The sequence below is a fragment of the Nerophis lumbriciformis genome, linkage group LG20, assembly GCF_033978685.3.
Source record: "Nerophis lumbriciformis linkage group LG20, RoL_Nlum_v2.1, whole genome shotgun sequence".
Lineage (NCBI taxonomy): Eukaryota > Metazoa > Chordata > Actinopteri > Syngnathiformes > Syngnathidae > Nerophis > Nerophis lumbriciformis.
Genome location: NC_084567.2, coordinates 2144248 through 2162500, shown reverse-complemented (window position 1 = coordinate 2162500; position 18253 = coordinate 2144248). Strand labels below are relative to the sequence as shown.

The window sequence follows — 18253 nt, the reverse complement described above, 5'->3', positions numbered from 1 at the left end:
TGCATGTAGGAGTTGAGAGGGTTGTGTGTGTTGGGGGGATGTGAGGATCTACCTGCTGCATGTAGTGTGTTTGTGGGGGGATGAGAGGATCTACCTGCTGCATGAAGGAGATAAGAGGGTTGTGTTTGTGGGGGGATGTGAGGATGTACCTGGTGCATGTAGGAGTTGAGAGGGTTGTGTGTGTTGGGGGATGTGAGGATCTACCTGCTGCATGTAGTGTGTTTGTGGGGGGATGTGATGATCTACCTGCTGCATGTAGGAGTTGAGAGGGTTGTGTTTGTGGGGGGATGTGAGGATCTACCTTCTGCATGTAGGAGTTGAGAGGGTTGTGTTTGTGGGGGGATGTGAGGATCTACCTGGTGCATGTAGGAGTTGAGAGGGTTGTGTTTGTGGGGGGATGTGAGGATCTACCTGCTGCATGTAGGAGTTGAGAGGGTTGTGTTTGTGGGGGGGATGTGAGGATCTACCTGCTGCATGTAGTGTGTTTGTGGGGGGATGTGAGGATCTACCTGCTGCATGAAGGAGATAAGAGGGTTGTGTTTGTGGGGGGATGTGAGGATCTACCTGGTGCATGTAGGAGTTGAGAGGGTTGTGTGTGTTGGGGGGATGTGAGGATCTACCTGCTGCATGTAGTGTGTTTGTGGGGGGATGTGAGGATCTACCTGGCGCATGTAGGAGTTGAGAGGGTTGTGTTTGTGGGGGGATGTGAGGATGTACCTGGTGCATGTAGGAGTTGAGAGGGTTGTGTGTGTTGGGGGGATGTGAGGATCTACCTGCTGCATGTAGTGTGTTTGTGGGGGGATGAGAGGATCTACCTGCTGCATGAAGGAGATAAGAGGGTTGTGTTTGTGGGGGGATGTGAGGATCTACCTGGTGCATGTAGGAGTTGAGAGGGTTGTGTGTGTTGGGGGGATGTGAGGATCTACCTGCTGCATGTAGTGTGTTTGTGGGGGGATGAGAGGATCTACCTGCTGCATGAAGGAGATAAGAGGGTTGTGTTTGTGGGGGGATGTGAGGATGTACCTGGTGCATGTAGGAGTTGAGAGGGTTGTGTGTGTTGGGGGATGTGAGGATCTACCTGCTGCATGTAGTGTGTTTGTGGGGGGATGTGATGATCTACCTGCTGCATGTAGGAGTTGAGAGGGTTGTGTTTGTGGGGGGATGTGAGGATCTACCTTCTGCATGTAGGAGTTGAGAGGGTTGTGTTTGTGGGGGGATGTGAGGATCTACCTGGTGCATGTAGGAGTTGAGAGGGTTGTGTTTGTGGGGGGATGTGAGGATCTACCTGCTGCATGTAGGAGTTGAGAGGGTTGTGTTTGTGGGGGGATGTGAGGATCTACCTGCTGCATGTAGGAGTTGAGAGGGTTGTGTTTGTGGGGGGATGTGAGGATCTACCTCCTGCATGTAAGAGTTGAGAGGGTTGTGTTTGTGGGGGGATGTGAGGATCTATCTGCTGCATGTAGGAGTTGAGAGGGTTGTGTTTGTGGGGGGATGTGAGGATCTACCTGGTGCATGTAGGAGTTGAGAGGGTTGTGTTTGTGGGGGGATGTGAGGATGTACCTGCTGCATGTAGGAGTTGAGAGGGTTGTGTGTGTTGGGGGGATGTGAGGATCTACCTGCTGCATGTAGTGTGTTTGTGGGGGGATGTGAGGATCTACCTGCTGCATGTAGGAGTTGAGAGGGTTGTGTTTGTGGGGGGATGTGAGGATCTACCTGCTGCATGTAGGAGTTGAGAGGGTTGTGTTTGTGGGGGGATGTGAGGATCTACCTGCTGCATGTAGGAGTTGAGAGGGTTGTGTTTGTGGGGGGATGTGAGGATCTACCTGCTGCATGTAGGAGTTGAGAGGGTTGTGTTTGTGGGGGGATGTGAGGATCTACCTGCTGCATGTAGGAGTTGAGAGGGTTGTGTTTGTGGGGGGATGTGAGGATCTACCTGCTGCATGTAGGAGTTGAGAGGGTTGTGTTTGTGGGGGGATGTGAGGATCTACCTGCTGCATGTAGTGTGTTTGTGGGGGGATGTGAGGATCTACCTTCTGCATGTAGGAGTTGAGAGGGTTGTGTTTGTGGGGGGATGTGAGGATCTACCTTCTGCATGTAGGAGTTGAGAGGGTTGTGTTTGTGGGGGGATGTGAGGATCTACCTGGTGCATGTAGGAGTTGAGAGGGTTGTGTTTGTGGGGGGATGTGAGGATCTACCTGCTGCATGTAGGAGTTGAGAGGGTTGTGTTTGTGGGGGGATGTGAGGATCTACCTGCTGCATGTAGTGTGTTTGTGGGGGGATGTGAGGATCTACCTGGCGCATGTAGGAGTTGAGAGGGTTGTGTTTGTGGGGGGATGTGAGGATGTACCTGGTGCATGTAGGAGTTGAGAGGGTTGTGTGTGTTGGGGGGATGTGAGGATCTACCTGCTGCATGTAGTGTGTTTGTGGGGGTATGAGAGGATCTACCTGCTGCATGAAGGAGATAAGAGGGTTGTGTTTGTGGGGGGATGTGAGGATGTACCTGGTGCATGTAGGAGTTGAGAGGGTTGTGTGTGTTGGGGGGATGTGAGGATCTACCTGCTGCATGTAGTGTGTTTGTGGGGGGATGTGAGGATCTACCTGGTGCATGTAGGAGTTGAGAGGGTTGTGTTTGTGGGGGGATGTGAGGATCTACCTGCTGCATGTAGTGTGTTTGTGGGGGGATGTGAGGATCTACCTGCTGCATGTAGGAGTTGAGAGGGTTGTGTTTGTGGGGGGATGTGAGGATGTACCTGATGCATGTAGGAGTTGAGAGGGTTGTGTTTGTGGGGGGGATGTGAGGATCTACCTGCTGCATGTAGGAGTTGAGAGGGTTGTGTTTGTGGGGGGATGTGAGGATCTACCTGGTGCATGTAGGAGTTGAGAGGGTTGTGTGTGTTGGGGGGATGTGAGGATCTACCTGCTGCATGTAGTGTGTTTGTGGGGGGATGTGAGGATCTACCTGCTGCATGTAGGAGTTGAGAGGGTTGTAGTAGTCCGACTGGTCGCCCTTGTACTGCAGCTGCTCGTACAGCACCGAGTTGAGGGCACAGAAGACCTGCCGCTGCAGCTCAAAGTCCTCCAGGGGCAAACCTGCCAGAGCAGAAAGTGGGCGTCAGGGCGGGGGAAAGGAGGGCGTGGCTGTCCGTCACCTGGAGGCGAGCGCAGGCTGGGATGAGAAGCGTTCTTCAGCCTCAGCGTCTTCTTGACTTTGTCCACTACGTCGTCCAGCTGAGCCCGGACGCCTTCCAGCGTGATGTCAGCCAGCGGGTTGCAGTACTGGTCCACCAGAACCGCTCCTGGACAAAAAACTATTTATTTTTTGACTCCATTTTATTTTTCTATCGTTTATTCCATTTTTTTAAATGTATTCAGACCGTATTTGATTATTTTTGTATTTGTAAAAACTTATTTAAATTATATTTAAACCATATATCATTTTTATTTTATTAGTAAAATTATTTAAACCACATTTTATTCTTAAAATTACTTTGTATATGTTTTTTCTTTTAATTATGTGTAAACCACACTTTAGTTTTCTATTATTTATTATTTTTTTTAAATTATTTTGATATTTTCTAAATTGGATTCAGACCATATTGTATTATTTTTGTATTTGTAAAGTTACTTTTGGTTTTTGTCCAAATTATATTTGAACCATATATCATTTTTATTATATTTGTAAAATTATTTAAACTACATTTTATTTTATTTAAAAAATTACTTTGTATATGTTTCTTTTTAAATTATATATTTTTTTAAATACACTTTATTTTTCTATTATTTACTAAAGCTTTGAAATTATTTTGATTTTTGATTTTTTTATTGGATTCAGACCTTAGTTTAATAATTTTGTATTTGTAATGTTACTTTTGTTTTTTTTTTAAATTATATTTAAACCATACACCATATTTATTTTATTTGTAAAATTATTTAAACCAATTTTTAATATGTGTTTTTTTTTAATTATTATATGTAACCACTCTTTATTTTTATATAATTTATTACCTTTGTTTTAATTATATTGATATTTTTTTAAATTGGATTCAGACCCTAGTTTATTAATTTTGTATGTGTAAAGTTACTTTTGGTATTTTTAACTATATTTATACCATATATTTTCGTTTTATTTGTAAAATGCCATTGATATTTATTTTTCAAATCATTTAAACCACATTTGAATGTTTTTGTATATTATGTATAAATCATATTTGTTATTATTCATCCCATTTAGTAAATTACTTTTGATATTTAGTTTTGTATTATATTAAAACCATATTCAAGTTTTTAAATTATTTATTCTATTTGTTGTATACATTATTAATTGTATTCCAACCATATTTTATAATGTATTTGTAAAGTTATTTTTAGTATTTTAAAATGTATTTAAAAAAATATATTTGATCATATATATATATATATATATATATATATATATATATATATATGTATGTATCTTTTATAATTTATTTTGTTTGTAAAAGTACTTTTGATATTTAGTTTTTTTTAAGTTTATTTTTTACTTTATCAAATTACTTTATATATTCTATTTTTTATTATATTCAAACTATATGTATTTGTTTTAATTATTTTAGATACGTTTTTTTTTTAATTCAAACCATATTTTAAATACTTTTTATTTGTAAAATTACTTTTGGTATTTTTAAAACAATATTTTAACCATCTATTTTTTTAATTTCATTTTTATTTGTAAAATTATCTTTGGTATTAATTTTTGTAAATCATATACAAAACCACATTTTTAAAAAATGTTTTATTTGATTTTTGTTGTTGTTATAGTTTAACCATATTTTATTATTTACTTTATTTGTAAAATCACTTTTGGTATTTTGTTTTTTAAATTATATTCAAACTGTTTTTTTGTTATTATTCATCCTATTTACAAAGTTACTTTCGATGTTAGGCTTCTTTTTTTAATTATATTTAAACCATATTTTATTTTTATTTTTTTAGTCTTAAGTTTATTTGAAAATGACGACTTAATTTGATTTTAGTTCAACATTATGCTGCATTCAAGCCTGCTGGGAAAATCCCACTTTGAGCTCATCGGGTCCAACCTGGAAAATGTTTCTGTCATACCAACAAAAAAGATGGCTGACAAGACGCTTTAAGCTTTGATTTGTTGAGTTTGTATGATTGTTTCCCCCACATGGACCCCACCACCACCCCTTGTCCCCACATGGACCCTACCACCACCACCCCTTGTCCCCAAATGGACCCCACCACCAGCCCTTGTACCCACATGGACCCCACCACCACCCCATGTCCCCACCACCACCCCTTGTCTCCACATGGACCCCACCACCACTCCACATGGGCTGCGGTCCAAAGTGTGCAAACACCCAAAAATGGTGGTGCAGTTAGGGGGAGGGGGGGGGGCACCTGCGAGCGCCGACTGCTGCTCCTTGGGCTGCTCCAGGAAGTTCTTGAGACTTCGCAGGATGTTCTGCTGTCTCAGGAAGTAAAGGATTTTCCTTGCATAGTACTTCAGGGTCAGACTTTTCCTGCAAACAAAACTGTTAAGTTGTCGCTCACATGGACCCCACACGGACCCCTTGCCCCACACGGACCCCACCACCCCACACGGACCCCTTTCCCCAGACGGACCCCACCACCCCACACGGACCCCTTGCCCCACATGGAGCCCACCACCACCTCACACGGACCGCTTGCCCCAGACAGACCCCACCACCAGCCCACACGGACCCCTTTCCCCAGACTGACCCCACCACCCCACACGGACCCCTTGCCCCACATAGACCCCACCACCAGCCCACACGGACCCCTAGCCCCACACGGACCCCACCACCACTCCACACGGACCCCACAACCACCCCACACGGTCCCCTTGTCTCCACACGGACCCCACCACCACCCCACACGGACCCCTTGTCCCACACATGGACCCCTCGTCCAAACACAGACAGACTCTCACACACGGAACCCCTCCATCCCCCACACACGGACCCCTTGTCCAAACCCAAACTCCTCCGTCACCCACACCGACCACTCCGCCACCCCACTTGGACCCCTCCATCACCCCACACGGATACCCCCACCCCACACGGACCCCTCCACCCCACTCGGATCCCCCTACCCCACACGGACCCCTACACCCCACTCGGATACTCCTACCCCACAAGGACCCCTCCATCACCCCACACGGACCCCTCCGTCACCACACGGACCCCTCCGTCACCACACGGACCCCCCGTCTCCACTTGAACTCCTCCGTCACCCCACACGGACCCCTCCACCCCACACGGACCCCTCTTCCCCACACGGACCCCCCATCACCACACGGACCCCCCATCACCACACGGAACCCCCCGTCTCCACTTAAACTCCTCCGTCACCCCACACGGACCCCTCCACCCCACACGGATCCCTCTTCCCCACATGGATCCCTCTTCTGCACACGGAACCCCCATCACCACACGGACCCCCCGTCTCCACTTGAACTCCTCCGTCACCCCACGCGGACCCCTCCACCCCACTCGGATCCCCCTACCCCACACGGATTCCTACACCCCACTCGGATACTCCTACCCCACAAGGACCCCTCCGTCACCCCACACGGACCCCTCCGTCACCACACGGACCCCCCGTCTCCACTTGAACTCCTCCGTCACCCCACACGGACCCCTCCACCCCACACGAACCCCCCATCACCACACAGATCCCCCGTCTCCACTTGAACTCCTCCGTCACCCCACACGGACCCCTCCACCCCACACGGATCCCTCTTCCCCACACGGATCCCTCTTCCCCACACGGACCCCCCATCACCACACGGACCCCCCGTCTCCACTTGAACTCCTCCGTCACCCCACACGGACCCCTCCATCCCACTTGGACCCCCCATCACCACACGGACCCCCCCGTCTCCACTTGAACTCCTCCGTCACCCCACACGGATACCCCCACCCCACACGGACACCTCCACCCCACTCGGATCCCCCTACCCCACACGGACCCCTACACCCCACTCGGATACTCCTACCCCACACGGACCCCTCCGTCACCCCACAAGGACCCCTCCGTCACCCCACACGGACCCCTCCACCCCACACGAACCCCCCATCACCACACGGACCCCCCCGTCTCCACTTGAACTCCTCCGTCACCCCGCACGGACCCCTCCACCCCACACGGACCCCTCTTCCCCACACAGACCCCCCATCACCACACGGACCCCCGTCTCCACTTGAACTCCTCCGTCACCCCACACAGACCCCTCCACCCCACACGGATCCCTCTTCCCCACACGGACCCCCCATCACCACACGGACCCCCCGTCTCCACTTGAACTCCTCCATCACCCCACACGGACCCCTCCACCCCACTTGGACCCCCCATCACCACACGGACCCCCCGTCCTCCCACCTCTTGTCGGCACGCAGGATGAAGAGCAGCTCGTCCTCACAGAAATGCTCGGGCATGCCCAGGGACTCGATCTCAGCGAAGCTGTCCCCCAGAACTTGTCCGATGCACGGCTGAGTGGCAGAAACATTTTCAGTTCCAAGTGTGCGGCACGAGTGAGGAATAAAACTACTCACAACTTCCGTGAAGAACCTTTTAGAGATGGACTCCACCGTCCTGCGGATCTGTATGCCCACCCGATGGCGGGTCTTGTACTCCCGCAGCCAGTCGCAGCTCTCGTTCTGAGGGTAGAACCTCTGCAGCCTGGGCCATCTGAGCGGGGACAACAGTCCACTCAGTCAAAACACAATCCTCTTCTAGGGAGCACATTTAGGGAGTGAAATGATTGCCACAACTCAACACACTAAATGTTTCTACTCGCCTAATAAGTATAAAAATGTTTATTTTCTCCAATTAAAAACAATTCTCAAGTAAAAAAGTCAAAACAAATTTAATTAAAAAAATATATATACTAAGTAAAACAATTTATAAAATTTCTTTAATTAAAAAACGACTTTCAAGTTTCAAAAATAGTATAAAATCGCAAATATAAAATCGATGTTCTTCAAGTTAAAACTTGTCAGTATTATTTCATCCTCTGCCATCCTCACACTTGCACTCACAACACCCGTAGTTCACACTCGACAACCACAGGTGGTGCTGCTGAGTCAATTTAAGGCCTTCAGAGCTGCTGTTATTTGCGCATGGTGCCATCCACCAAAAAAAACCAATATATCCTTAGACGTTTTTTTCACTTGCAAAAAAAAATACTTGCAAATCGTTTTTTTAATTGAAAGAAATTTCTTTTAAACTTTTTTTTTAAGTTTTTCTCTTTGCATATTGTTTTTTAAAAGCATGTTTTTGTTAACTTGCAAGTCTTGTTTTAATGGATGAAAATTGTTTCATTGTTGTTTTGATTAAAGATTTTTTTTTTTTTTTTTTTAGTTCCAAATCATTTTTTATTTGAAGAAGTATTTTTTTTTACTTCAAAAACTGTTTTTACTTGAAAAAAAATGTTTTTATACTTGTGATTGTTTCTTAATCAAATAAAAACAATTTTAGGTTGCGAATTGTTTTATAATTGGAAAAATATTGTTTTTTGTACTTGCAATTAGTTTTAGTGGGGACGGCGTGGTGAAGTTGGGAGAGTGGCCGTGCCAGCAATCTGAGGGTTCCTGGTTCGATCCCCACCTTCTACCATCCTAGCCACGTCGGTTGTGTCCTTGAGCAAGACACTTCACCCTTGCTCCTGATGGGTGCTGGTTAGCGCCTTGCATGGCAGCTCCCGCCATCAGTGTGTGAATGTGTGTGTGAATGTGGAAGTAGTGTCAAAGCGCTTTGAGTTCCTTAAAAAGGTAGAAAAGCGCTATACAAGTATAACACATTTACTATTTTTACTTGCAGAAAATATTTGCGAATTGTTTTTTTTTTTAACTTGCAAATCATTTAGTTTACTTGCAGAATAAGTTGTTGTTGTTTTTTTAAAGGAAATTGTATTTTTAACCTGAAAATTGTTGGGCGTGAGTAAAAACTTTTTTTTCCCCATGTTTATAGAGTTTTGGCAGTAATTTCACTTCATAAAGATTATTATTTTAAATATGCTCTCAACTAACCCTGACTTAAGTGTTAATATTTAAATATGCTCTCAACTAACCCTGACTTAAGTGTTAATATTAATGTCAAATATTTAGTGGTCAAATTAATGCTAATATTAATGTTGTATATTTAGCTGTAATTGTAATAAAATGAGTAAGTCGCAGCCTGCAGGATTTGATGCGTCAGCAGAATGTCACCACTGACAGCAGATGCAGATGTAGAGGTAGATGTAGATGTAGATGCAGATGTAGATGTAGATGCAGATGTAGATGCAGATGTAGCTGCGGAGGTAGATGTGGAGGTGGATGCGGAGGTAGATATAGATGCAGATGTAGATGTGGAGGTAGATGCAGATGTGGAGGTAGATGTAGATGCAGATGTGGACATAGATGTAGAGGTAGATGAGTAGGTAGATGTAGATGCAGATGCAGATGTGTAGGTAGATGTAGATGCAGATGTAGATGTGGAGGTGGATGCAGATGTAGATGTGAAGGTGGATGTAGATGCAGATGTAGATGTGGAGGTAGATGCAGATGTGGAGGTAGATGTAGATGTGGAGGTAGATGCAGATGTGGACGTAGATGTAGAGGTAGATGTGTAGGTAGATGTAGATGCAGATGCAGATGTGTAGGTAGATGTAGATGCAGATGTAGATGTGGAGGTGGATGGAGATGTAGATGTGAAGGTGGATGTAGATGCAGATGTAGATGTGGAGGTAGATGCAGATGTAGATGCAAAGGTAGATGTGGAGGTAGATGTAGATGTAGGTAGAGGTAGATGTGGAGGTGGATGCGGAGGTAGATGTGGAGGTAGATGTAGATGCAGATGTAGATGTGGAGGTAGATGCAGATGTAGATGCAAAGGTAGATGTGGAGGTAGATGTAGATGTAGGTAGAGGTAGATGTGGAGGTGGATGCGGAGGTAGATGTGGAGGTAGATGTAGATGCAGATGTTGATGTGGAGGTAGATGCAGATGTAGATGTGGAGGTAGATGTAGATGTGGAGGTAGATGCAGATGTAGAGGTAGATGTGGAGGTAGATGCAGATGCAGATGTGGAGGTAGATGTAGATGCAGATGTAGAAGTAGATGTGGAGGTAGATGCAGATGTGGAGGTAGATGTAGATGTGGAGGTAGATGTAGATGCAGATGTAGATGTGGATGTGGAGGTAGATGTAGATGCAGATGTAGATGTGGAGGTAGATGTAGATGCAGATGTAGATGTAGATGTGGAGGTAGATGTAGATGCAGATGTATATGTGGAGGTAGATGCAGATGTAGAGGTAGATGTGGAGGTAGATGCAGATGTGGAGGTAGATGTAGATGTGGAGGTAGATGTGGAGGTAGATGTAGATGCAGATGTAGAGGTAGATGTGGAGGTAGATGCAGATGCATATGTGGAGGTAGATGTAGATGTGGAGGTAGATGTAGATGCAGATGTGAAGGTAGATGTAGATGTGGAGGTAGATGTGGAGGTAGATGTAGATGCAGATGTGGAGGTAGATGTAGATGTGGATGTGGAGGTAGATGTAGATGTGGAGGTAGATGTAGATGTGGAGGTAGATGTGGATGTAGATGTGGAGGTAGATGTAGATGCAGATGTAGATGTGGCGGTAGATGTAGATGTGGATGTAGATGCAGATGTAGATGTGGAGATGTGGAGGTAGATGTAGATGCAGATGTGGAGGTAGATGTAGATGCAGATGTAGATGTGGAGGTAGATGCAGAGGTAGATGTGGAGGTAGATGTATATGCAGATGTAGATGTGGAGGTAGATGTAGATGCAGATGTAGATGTGGAGGTAGATGCAGATGTGGAGGTGGATGTAGAGGTAGATGTGGAGGTAGATGCAGATGTAGATGTGGAGGTAGATGCAGATGTAGATGTGGATGTGGAGGTAGATGCAGATGTAAATGTGGAGGTAGATGCAGATGTAGATGTGGAGGTGGATGTAGATGTGGAGGTAGATGTAGATGTGGAGGTAGATGCAGATGTAGATGCGGAGGTAGATGTGGAGGTAGATGCAGATGCAGATGTGGAGGTAGATGTGGAGGTAGATGTAGATGCAGATGCAGATGTAGATGCAGATGTTGATGTGGCGGTAGATGCAGATGTAGATGTGGAGGTAGATGTAGATGTGGAGGTAGATATGGAGGTAGATGCAGATGTAGAGGTAGATGTGGAGGTAGATGCAGATGCAGATGTGGAGGTAGATGTGGAGGTAGATGTAGATGCAGATGTAGAGGTAGATGTGGAGGTAGATGTGGAGGTAGATGTAGAGGTAGATGTAGAGGTAGATGTAGATGTGGAGGTAGATGTAGATGCAGATGTGGAGGTAGATGTAGATGTGGAGGTAGATGTAGATGTGGAGGTAGATGGATGTGGAGGTAGATGGATGTGGAGGTAGATGGATGTGGAGGTAGATGTAGATGTGGAGGTAGATGTAGATGTGGAGGTAGATGTAGATGTGGAGGTAGATGGATGTGGAGATAGATGGATGTGGAAGTAGATGTAGATGTGGAGGTAGATGTAGATGTGGAGGTAGATGGATGTGGAGGTAGATGTAGATGTGGAGGTAGATGTAGATGTGGAGGTAGATGTAGATGCAGATGTGGAGGTAGATGTAGATGCAGATGTAGATGTGGATGTAGATGTGGAGGTAGATGTGGAGGTAGATGTAGATGTGGAGATGTGGAGGTAGATATAGATGTCGATGCAGATGTAGATGTGGAGGTAGATGTGGAGGTAGATGTAGATGCAGATGTAGATGCAGATGTGGAGGTAGATGTGGAGGTAGATGTAGAGGTAGATGTAGAGGTAGATGTAGATGTGGAGGTAGATGTAGATGCAGATGTGGAGGTAGATGTAGATGTGGAGGTAGATGTAGATGTGGAGGTAGATGTAGATGTGGAGGTAGATGGATGTGGAGGTAGATGGATGTGGAGGTAGATGGATGTGGAGGTAGATGTAGATGTGGAGGTAGATGTAGATGTGGAGGTAGATGTAGATGTGGAGGTAGATGTAGATGTAGATGCAGATGTAGATGTGGAGGTAGATGTAGATGTGGAGGTAGATGTAGATGTGGAGGTAGATGGATGTGGAGATAGATGGATGTGGAAGTAGATGTAGATGTGGAGGTAGATGTAGATGTGGAGGTAGATGGATGTGGAGGTAGATGTAGATGTGGAGGTAGATGTAGATGTGGAGGTAGATGTAGATGCAGATGTGGAGGTAGATGTAGATGTGGATGTAGATGTGGAGGTAGATGTGGAGGTAGATGTGGAGGTAGATGTAGATGTGTAGATGTGGAGGTAGATGTAGATGTAGATGTAGATGCAGATGTAGATGCAGATGCAGAACTCCAACACGGAAGACGACATTGAAAGCTCGAGACACAACATCCATCCATCCATCCATCCATTTTCTACCGCTTGTCCCGTTCGGGGTCGCGGGGGGGTGCTGGAGCCTATCTCAGCTGCATTCGGGCGGAAGGCGGCATACACCCTGGACAAGTCGCAACCTCATCACAGGGCCAACACAACATTCACACTCACATTCACACACCAGGGACCATTTAGTGTTGCCAATCAACCTATCCCCAGGTGCATGTCTTTGGAGGTGGGAGGGGCCTATCCCCAGGTGCATGTCTTTGGAGGTGGGAGGGGCCTATCCCCAGGTGCATGTCTTTGGCGGTGGGAGGAAGCCGGAGTAGAACCCACGCAGTCACGGGGAGAACATGCAAACTCCACACAGAAAGATCCCGAGCCCGGGTTTGAACCCAGGACTACTCAGGACCTTCGTATTGTGAGGCAGATGCACTAACCCCTCTACCACCGTGCTGCCTTCGCGACACAACATGCAGATGAATATTCCGCTGCGGGCGTGAGAATATGAGATGAATATTGATGAAAAATGAGAACATATCTCACCTGAGTTTGTACTGGTGCCCCCACACCTTCCCGCGCCCGTGGCACACGTCGTGGAGGCGCTGACAGCAGCGGGAAACGTTGCAAACGTCGACATGTTTGAGCGCGGGGAAGCACAGGATGTGTTCCAGCACCTCGGTGGGCAAGTCGGTGAGCTTCTTGCCGCCCCGGTCGCTCGTCGTCGGCGTGCTGATGTCCCGCAGCCGCTCTCCGGCGACACACGCCGCCATCTTGACTGTTTACCCCGATTACCTCATTGCCAGGCTCCGCCTCTTTCTGGCGCAGGGGGCGGGGCGGTTTGTGAAGTCCTGGAGCCCGGTTGGTCGTTTCGCGAAAAAGGGGCGCGGCTTCGTGTGGTGCCTTTTAGAAGCTCGAAATTCAGCCTCGCTTTAAATAAAACGTGACGCTCACAACAAAGCATGCAAACGCTCACATATTTACCCTTCATTAAAATTATCAATAGATATTTTATGAATTCCGTGAAATTTCGAAAAAGCATGTTCCCCCTTTTGTGAACGTCGTTGCGAGATTTCCCCAATGGTACCTGAACGCAGCAGCACGGACGCGATAGTTGCTTCCGGCTTCCGCCCCGCTCCCATTAAACTTCACGTCTAAACTCCTGCGGATAAAAGTTAATATATATCATCAAAAATAACCTTCAACCGTGAATATAGTTGGTGTTGGAGTGTCGCCGCTAAAAGGTATTACTTGGGAAGAGAAGCGCGCAAAATGTTTGGCTAGCCTGCTAGCTAGCGAGCTAACTTCAAAATCGAGCAAGCTAAATGTAAACAAACACATTTTATCAACCACGTGACTGACAAGTGTCACTTTATGTCCTACAAAGTTGTGCAAACAAACACCTTCGAGCTGCTTTGGACTCCAAAAGGCTTCATCTCAACTTTGATGCAACTTTTTGGCTTCAGGGGAAAAAAATAACAAAATGTGCTGCAGAATGTGCCTTTTACTCTTACATCGCCTTTATAAGTGCTGCTTTTGACTCAAGGACACTTTAGGGTCGTTTTTTTTTAGTAATGGCGAGCGCCTTGGCGGCCAAGATGGGATTTAACTCGCTGGCGAGGAAGCAAAACCGAAGCTTTAACGTGAGGATCTGCACGATGGAGTCAGACATGGAATTCAGCTGCAAGGTTAGTGACAATAAAACAACTACAGCTGCAAGGTTAGTGACAATAAAACAACCACAGCTGCAAGGTTAGTGACAATAAAACAACTACAGCTGCAAGGTTAGTGACAATAAAACAAATACAGCTGCAAGGTTAGTGACAATAAAACAACTACAACTGCAAGGTTAGTGACAATAAAACAACTACAGCTGCAAGGTTGGTGACAATAAAGCAACAACAGCTGCAAGGTTGGTGACAATAAAGCAACTACAGCTGCAAGGTTAGTGACAATAAAACAACTACAGCTGCAAGGTTAGTGACAATAAAACAACTACAGCTGCAAGGTTAGTGACAATAAAACAACTACAGCCACAAGGTTAGTGACAATAAAACAACTACAGCTGCAAGGTTAGTGATAATAAAACAACTACAGCTGCAAGGTTAGTGACAATAAAACATCTACAGCTGCAAGGTTAGTGACAATAAAACAACCACAGCTGCAAGGTTAGTGACAATAAAACAACTACAGCTGCAAGGTTAGTGACAATGAAACAACTACAGCTGCAAGGTTAGTGACAACAAAACAACTACAGCTACAAGGTTAGTGACAATAAAACAACTACAGCTGCAAGGTTAGTGACAATAAAACAACTACAGCTGCAAGGTTAGTGACAATAAAGCAACTACAGCTGCAAGGTTAGTGACAATAAAACAACTACAGATGCAAGGTTAGTGACAATAAAACAACTACAGCTGCAAGGTTAGTGACAATAAAACAACTACAGCTGCAAGGGTGGTGACAATAAAACAACTACAGCTGCAAGGTTGGTGACAATAAAACAACTACAGCTGCAAGGTTAGTGACAATAAAACAACTACAGCTGCAAGGTTAGTGACAATAAAACAACTACAGATGCAAGGTTAGTGACAACAAAACAACTACAGCTGCAAGGTTAGTGACAATAAAACAACTTCAGCTGCAAGGTTTGTGACAATAAAACAACTACAGCTGCAAGGTTAGTGACAAAAAACAACTACAGCTGCAAGGTTAGTGACAATAAAACAACTACAGCTGCAAGGTTAGTGACAAAAAACAACTACAGCTGCAAGGTTAGTGACAATAAAACAACTACAGCTGCAAGGTTAGTGACAATAAAACAACTACAGCTGCAAGGTTAGTGACAATAAAACAACTAAAGCCGACACTTTTAATGCAGGCTGTGGTGCATTTCTGCCGCAGTGACGCTAGGGGGCAGCACCATGCTGAGGATTCGTCATCACGTGACACCTGCATTGTCTCCCACACGCCACAATTTAGGGGTGTCCAAACTTTTACAAATATTACACTTGGAGATATTTTTGGGGGCTAAATATAGCATATTTTGAGTGTGTGTTATAAAAAAAACAAAGTTTTATATGACAAAAAGGGCATAACATTAACAATAAAAAACAATAACAAATTATAATTGACAGATAGATCTGAAGGTGATTTAAAGATTTAGGTATAAACATTTTTTAAATCAAATCAAAAACGGCATAAAATAAACAACAATTAACAACTTATAATTGACAGAAATATCTGAAGTTGATCTAGAGATTTAAGATAAAAACAATACAAATTAAGTAAAACTTATTTTTAAACACTTTTAAGAGTGGGCTTTTTTTGCATCCCCAAGAATTTTAGTGTGAGCTTTTTTTTTTTTTTTTTAACTGTCTTGTTAAAAAAATAATAATGAATTGAATGAGTCGCAGCCCTTGCATGTTAAGGAGGAAGAGGAAGAGTCGCAGCGCTTGCATATTAAGGAGGAAGAGGAGGAGTCGCAGCCTTTGCATGTTAAGGAGGAAGAGGAAGAGTCGCAGCGCTTGCATATTAAGGAGGAAGAGGAGGAGTCGCAGCCTTTGCATGTTAAGGAGGAAGAGGAAGAGTCGCAGCGCTTGCATATTAAGGAGGAAGAGGAGGAGTCACAGCCCTAGCATGTTAAAGAGGAAGAGGAGGAGTCGCAGCCCTCGCATGTTAAGGAGGAAGATGAGGAGTCGCAGCCCTCGCATGTTAAGGAGGAAGATGAGGAGTCGCAGCCTTCGCATGTTAAGGAGGAAGAGGAGGAGTCACAGCCTTTGCATGTTAAGGAGGAAGAGGAAGAGTCGCAGCTCTTGCATATTAAGGAGGAAGAGGAGGAGTCGCAGCCTTTGCATGTTAAGGAGGAAGAGTAGGAATCGCAGCCCTCGCATGTTGAGGAGGAAGAGGAGGAGTCGCAGCCTTTGGATGTTAAGGAGGAAGAGGAGGAGTTGCACTTTTCATGTTAAGGAGGAAGAGGAGGAGTCACAGCTCTTGCATGTGAAGGTGGAAGAGGAGGAGCCGCAGCGCTTGCATATTAAGGAGGAAGAGGAGGAGTCGCAGCCTTTGCATGTTAAGGAGAAAGAGTAGGAATCGCAGCCCTTGCATGTTGAGGAGGAAGAGGAGGAGTCGCAGCCTTTGGATGTTAAGGAAGAAGAGGAGGAGTCGCATGTTTGGGGTGTCAGACTCTTTTCCATTGAGGGCTACATTGAGTTGTAGAGCCTCTCAGAGGGCCACATTGAGTTGTAGGGCCTCTCATAGGACCACATTGAGTTGTAGGGCCTCTCAGAGGGCCACATTGAGTTGTAGGGCCTCTCAGAGGGCCACATTGAGTTGTAGGGCCTCTCAGAGGGCCACATTGAGTTGTAGGGCCTCTCAGAGGGCCACATTGAGTTTTAGGGCCACTCAGAGGGCCACATTGAGTTGTAGGGCTTCTCAGGGGGCCACGTTGAGTTGTAGGGCCACTCAGACTGGGCCACATTGAGTTGTAGGGCCTCTCAGAGGGCCACATTGAGTTTTAGGGCCACTCAGAGGACCACATTGAGTTGTAGGGCCTCTCAGGGGGCCACGTTGAGTTGTAGGGCCACTCAGACTGGGCCACATTGAGTTGTAGGGCCTCTCAGAGGGCCACGTTGAGTTTTAGTTTGAAGAGTCCAAATATGCGACTGAGTGTTCTACTTTTTGATTCATTATTATTTTGTAACAAATGCATGTTTAAACATGGAGGGCTGTGGTGTCGCTGCTACAAGTCAGTGTGCGGGTGTTGTTGCTGCTAGAAGTCAGTGTGCGGGTGTTGTTGCTGCTAGAAGTCAGTGTGCGGGTGTTGTTGCTGCTAGAAGTCAGTGTGCGGGTGTTGTTGCTAGAAGTCAGTGTGTGGGTGTTGTTGCTAGAAGTCAGTGTGCGGGTGTTGTTGCTAGAAGTCAGTGTGCGGGTGTTGTTGCTAGAAGTCAGTGTGCGGGTGTTGTTGTTGCTACAAGTCAGTGTGCGGGTGTTGTTGCTGCTAGAAGTCAGTGTGCGGGTGTTGTTGCTGCTAGAAGTCAGTGTGCGGGTGTTGTTGCTGCTAGAAGTCAGTGTGCGGGTGTTGTTGCTAGAAGTCAGTGTGTGGGTGTTGTTGCTAGAAGTCAGTGTGCGGGTGTTGTTGCTAGAAGTCAGTGTGTGGGTGTTGTTGCTAGAAGTCAGTGTGTGGGTGTTGTTGTTGCTAGAAGTCAGTGTGCGGGTGTTGTTGCTAGAAGTCAGTGTGCGGGTGTTGTTGTTGCTACAAGTCAGTGTGCGGGTGCTGTTGCTAGAAGTCAGTGTGCGGGTGTTGTTGCTAGAAGTCAGTGTGCGGGTGTTGTTGCTAGAAGTCAGTGTGCGGGTGTTGTTGTTGCTAGAAGTCAGTGTGCGGGTGTTGTTGCTGCTAGAAGTCAGTGTGCGGGTGTTGTTGCTGCTAGAAGTCAGTGTGCGGGTGTTGTTGTTGCTAGAAGTCAGTGTGCGGGTGTTGTTGTTGCTAGAAGTCAGTGTGCGGGTGTTGTTGCTGCTAGAAGTCAGTGTGCGGGTGTTGTTGTTGCTAGAAGTCAGTGTGCGGGTGTTGTTGCTGCTAGAAGTCAGTGTGCGGGTGTTGTTGTTGCTAGAAGTCAGTGTGCGGGTGTTGTTGTTGCTAGAAGTCAGTGTGCGGGTGTTGTTGCTGCTAGAAGTCAGTGTGCGGGTGTTGTTGCTGCTAGAAGTCAGCGTGCGGGTGTTGTTGCTGCCAGAAGTCAGTGTGCGGGTGTTGTTGCTAGAAGTCAGTGTGCGGGTGGTGTTGCTGCTAGAAGTCAGTGTGCGGGTGTTGTTGCTAGAAGTCAGTGTGAGGGTGCTGTTG

The 18253-nt window shown here is 46.0% G+C and overlaps 2 protein-coding genes across 2 annotated transcripts in view; one reads left to right on the top strand and one right to left on the bottom strand.

Moving 5' to 3' along the window:
• The window catches only part of fbxo21 (F-box protein 21), a 25827-nt gene extending 12620 nt beyond the window's left edge, over nucleotides 1-13207 (bottom strand). Inside the window, exons 1-6 of the mRNA XM_072915474.1 lie at nucleotides 12964-13207; nucleotides 7578-7713; nucleotides 7405-7514; nucleotides 5401-5522; nucleotides 3150-3296; nucleotides 2960-3090 (exon numbers count right to left, since the gene is read on the bottom strand). Of these exons, the coding sequence (XP_072771575.1) occupies nucleotides 2960-3090; nucleotides 3150-3296; nucleotides 5401-5522; nucleotides 7405-7514; nucleotides 7578-7713; nucleotides 12964-13190 (873 nt within the window). The 5' untranslated portion in view covers nucleotides 13191-13207. The remainder of the gene's footprint in view (nucleotides 1-2959; nucleotides 3091-3149; nucleotides 3297-5400; nucleotides 5523-7404; nucleotides 7515-7577; nucleotides 7714-12963) is intronic.
• A 332-nt stretch (nucleotides 13208-13539) lies between these two features.
• nf2a (NF2, moesin-ezrin-radixin like (MERLIN) tumor suppressor a) overlaps nucleotides 13540-18253 on the top strand; it is an 81370-nt gene continuing 76656 nt past the window's right edge. Inside the window, exons 1-2 of the mRNA XM_061980069.2 lie at nucleotides 13540-13661; nucleotides 13990-14105. Coding sequence (XP_061836053.2) covers nucleotides 13992-14105 — 114 coding nt within the window. The 5' untranslated portion in view covers nucleotides 13540-13661; nucleotides 13990-13991. The remainder of the gene's footprint in view (nucleotides 13662-13989; nucleotides 14106-18253) is intronic.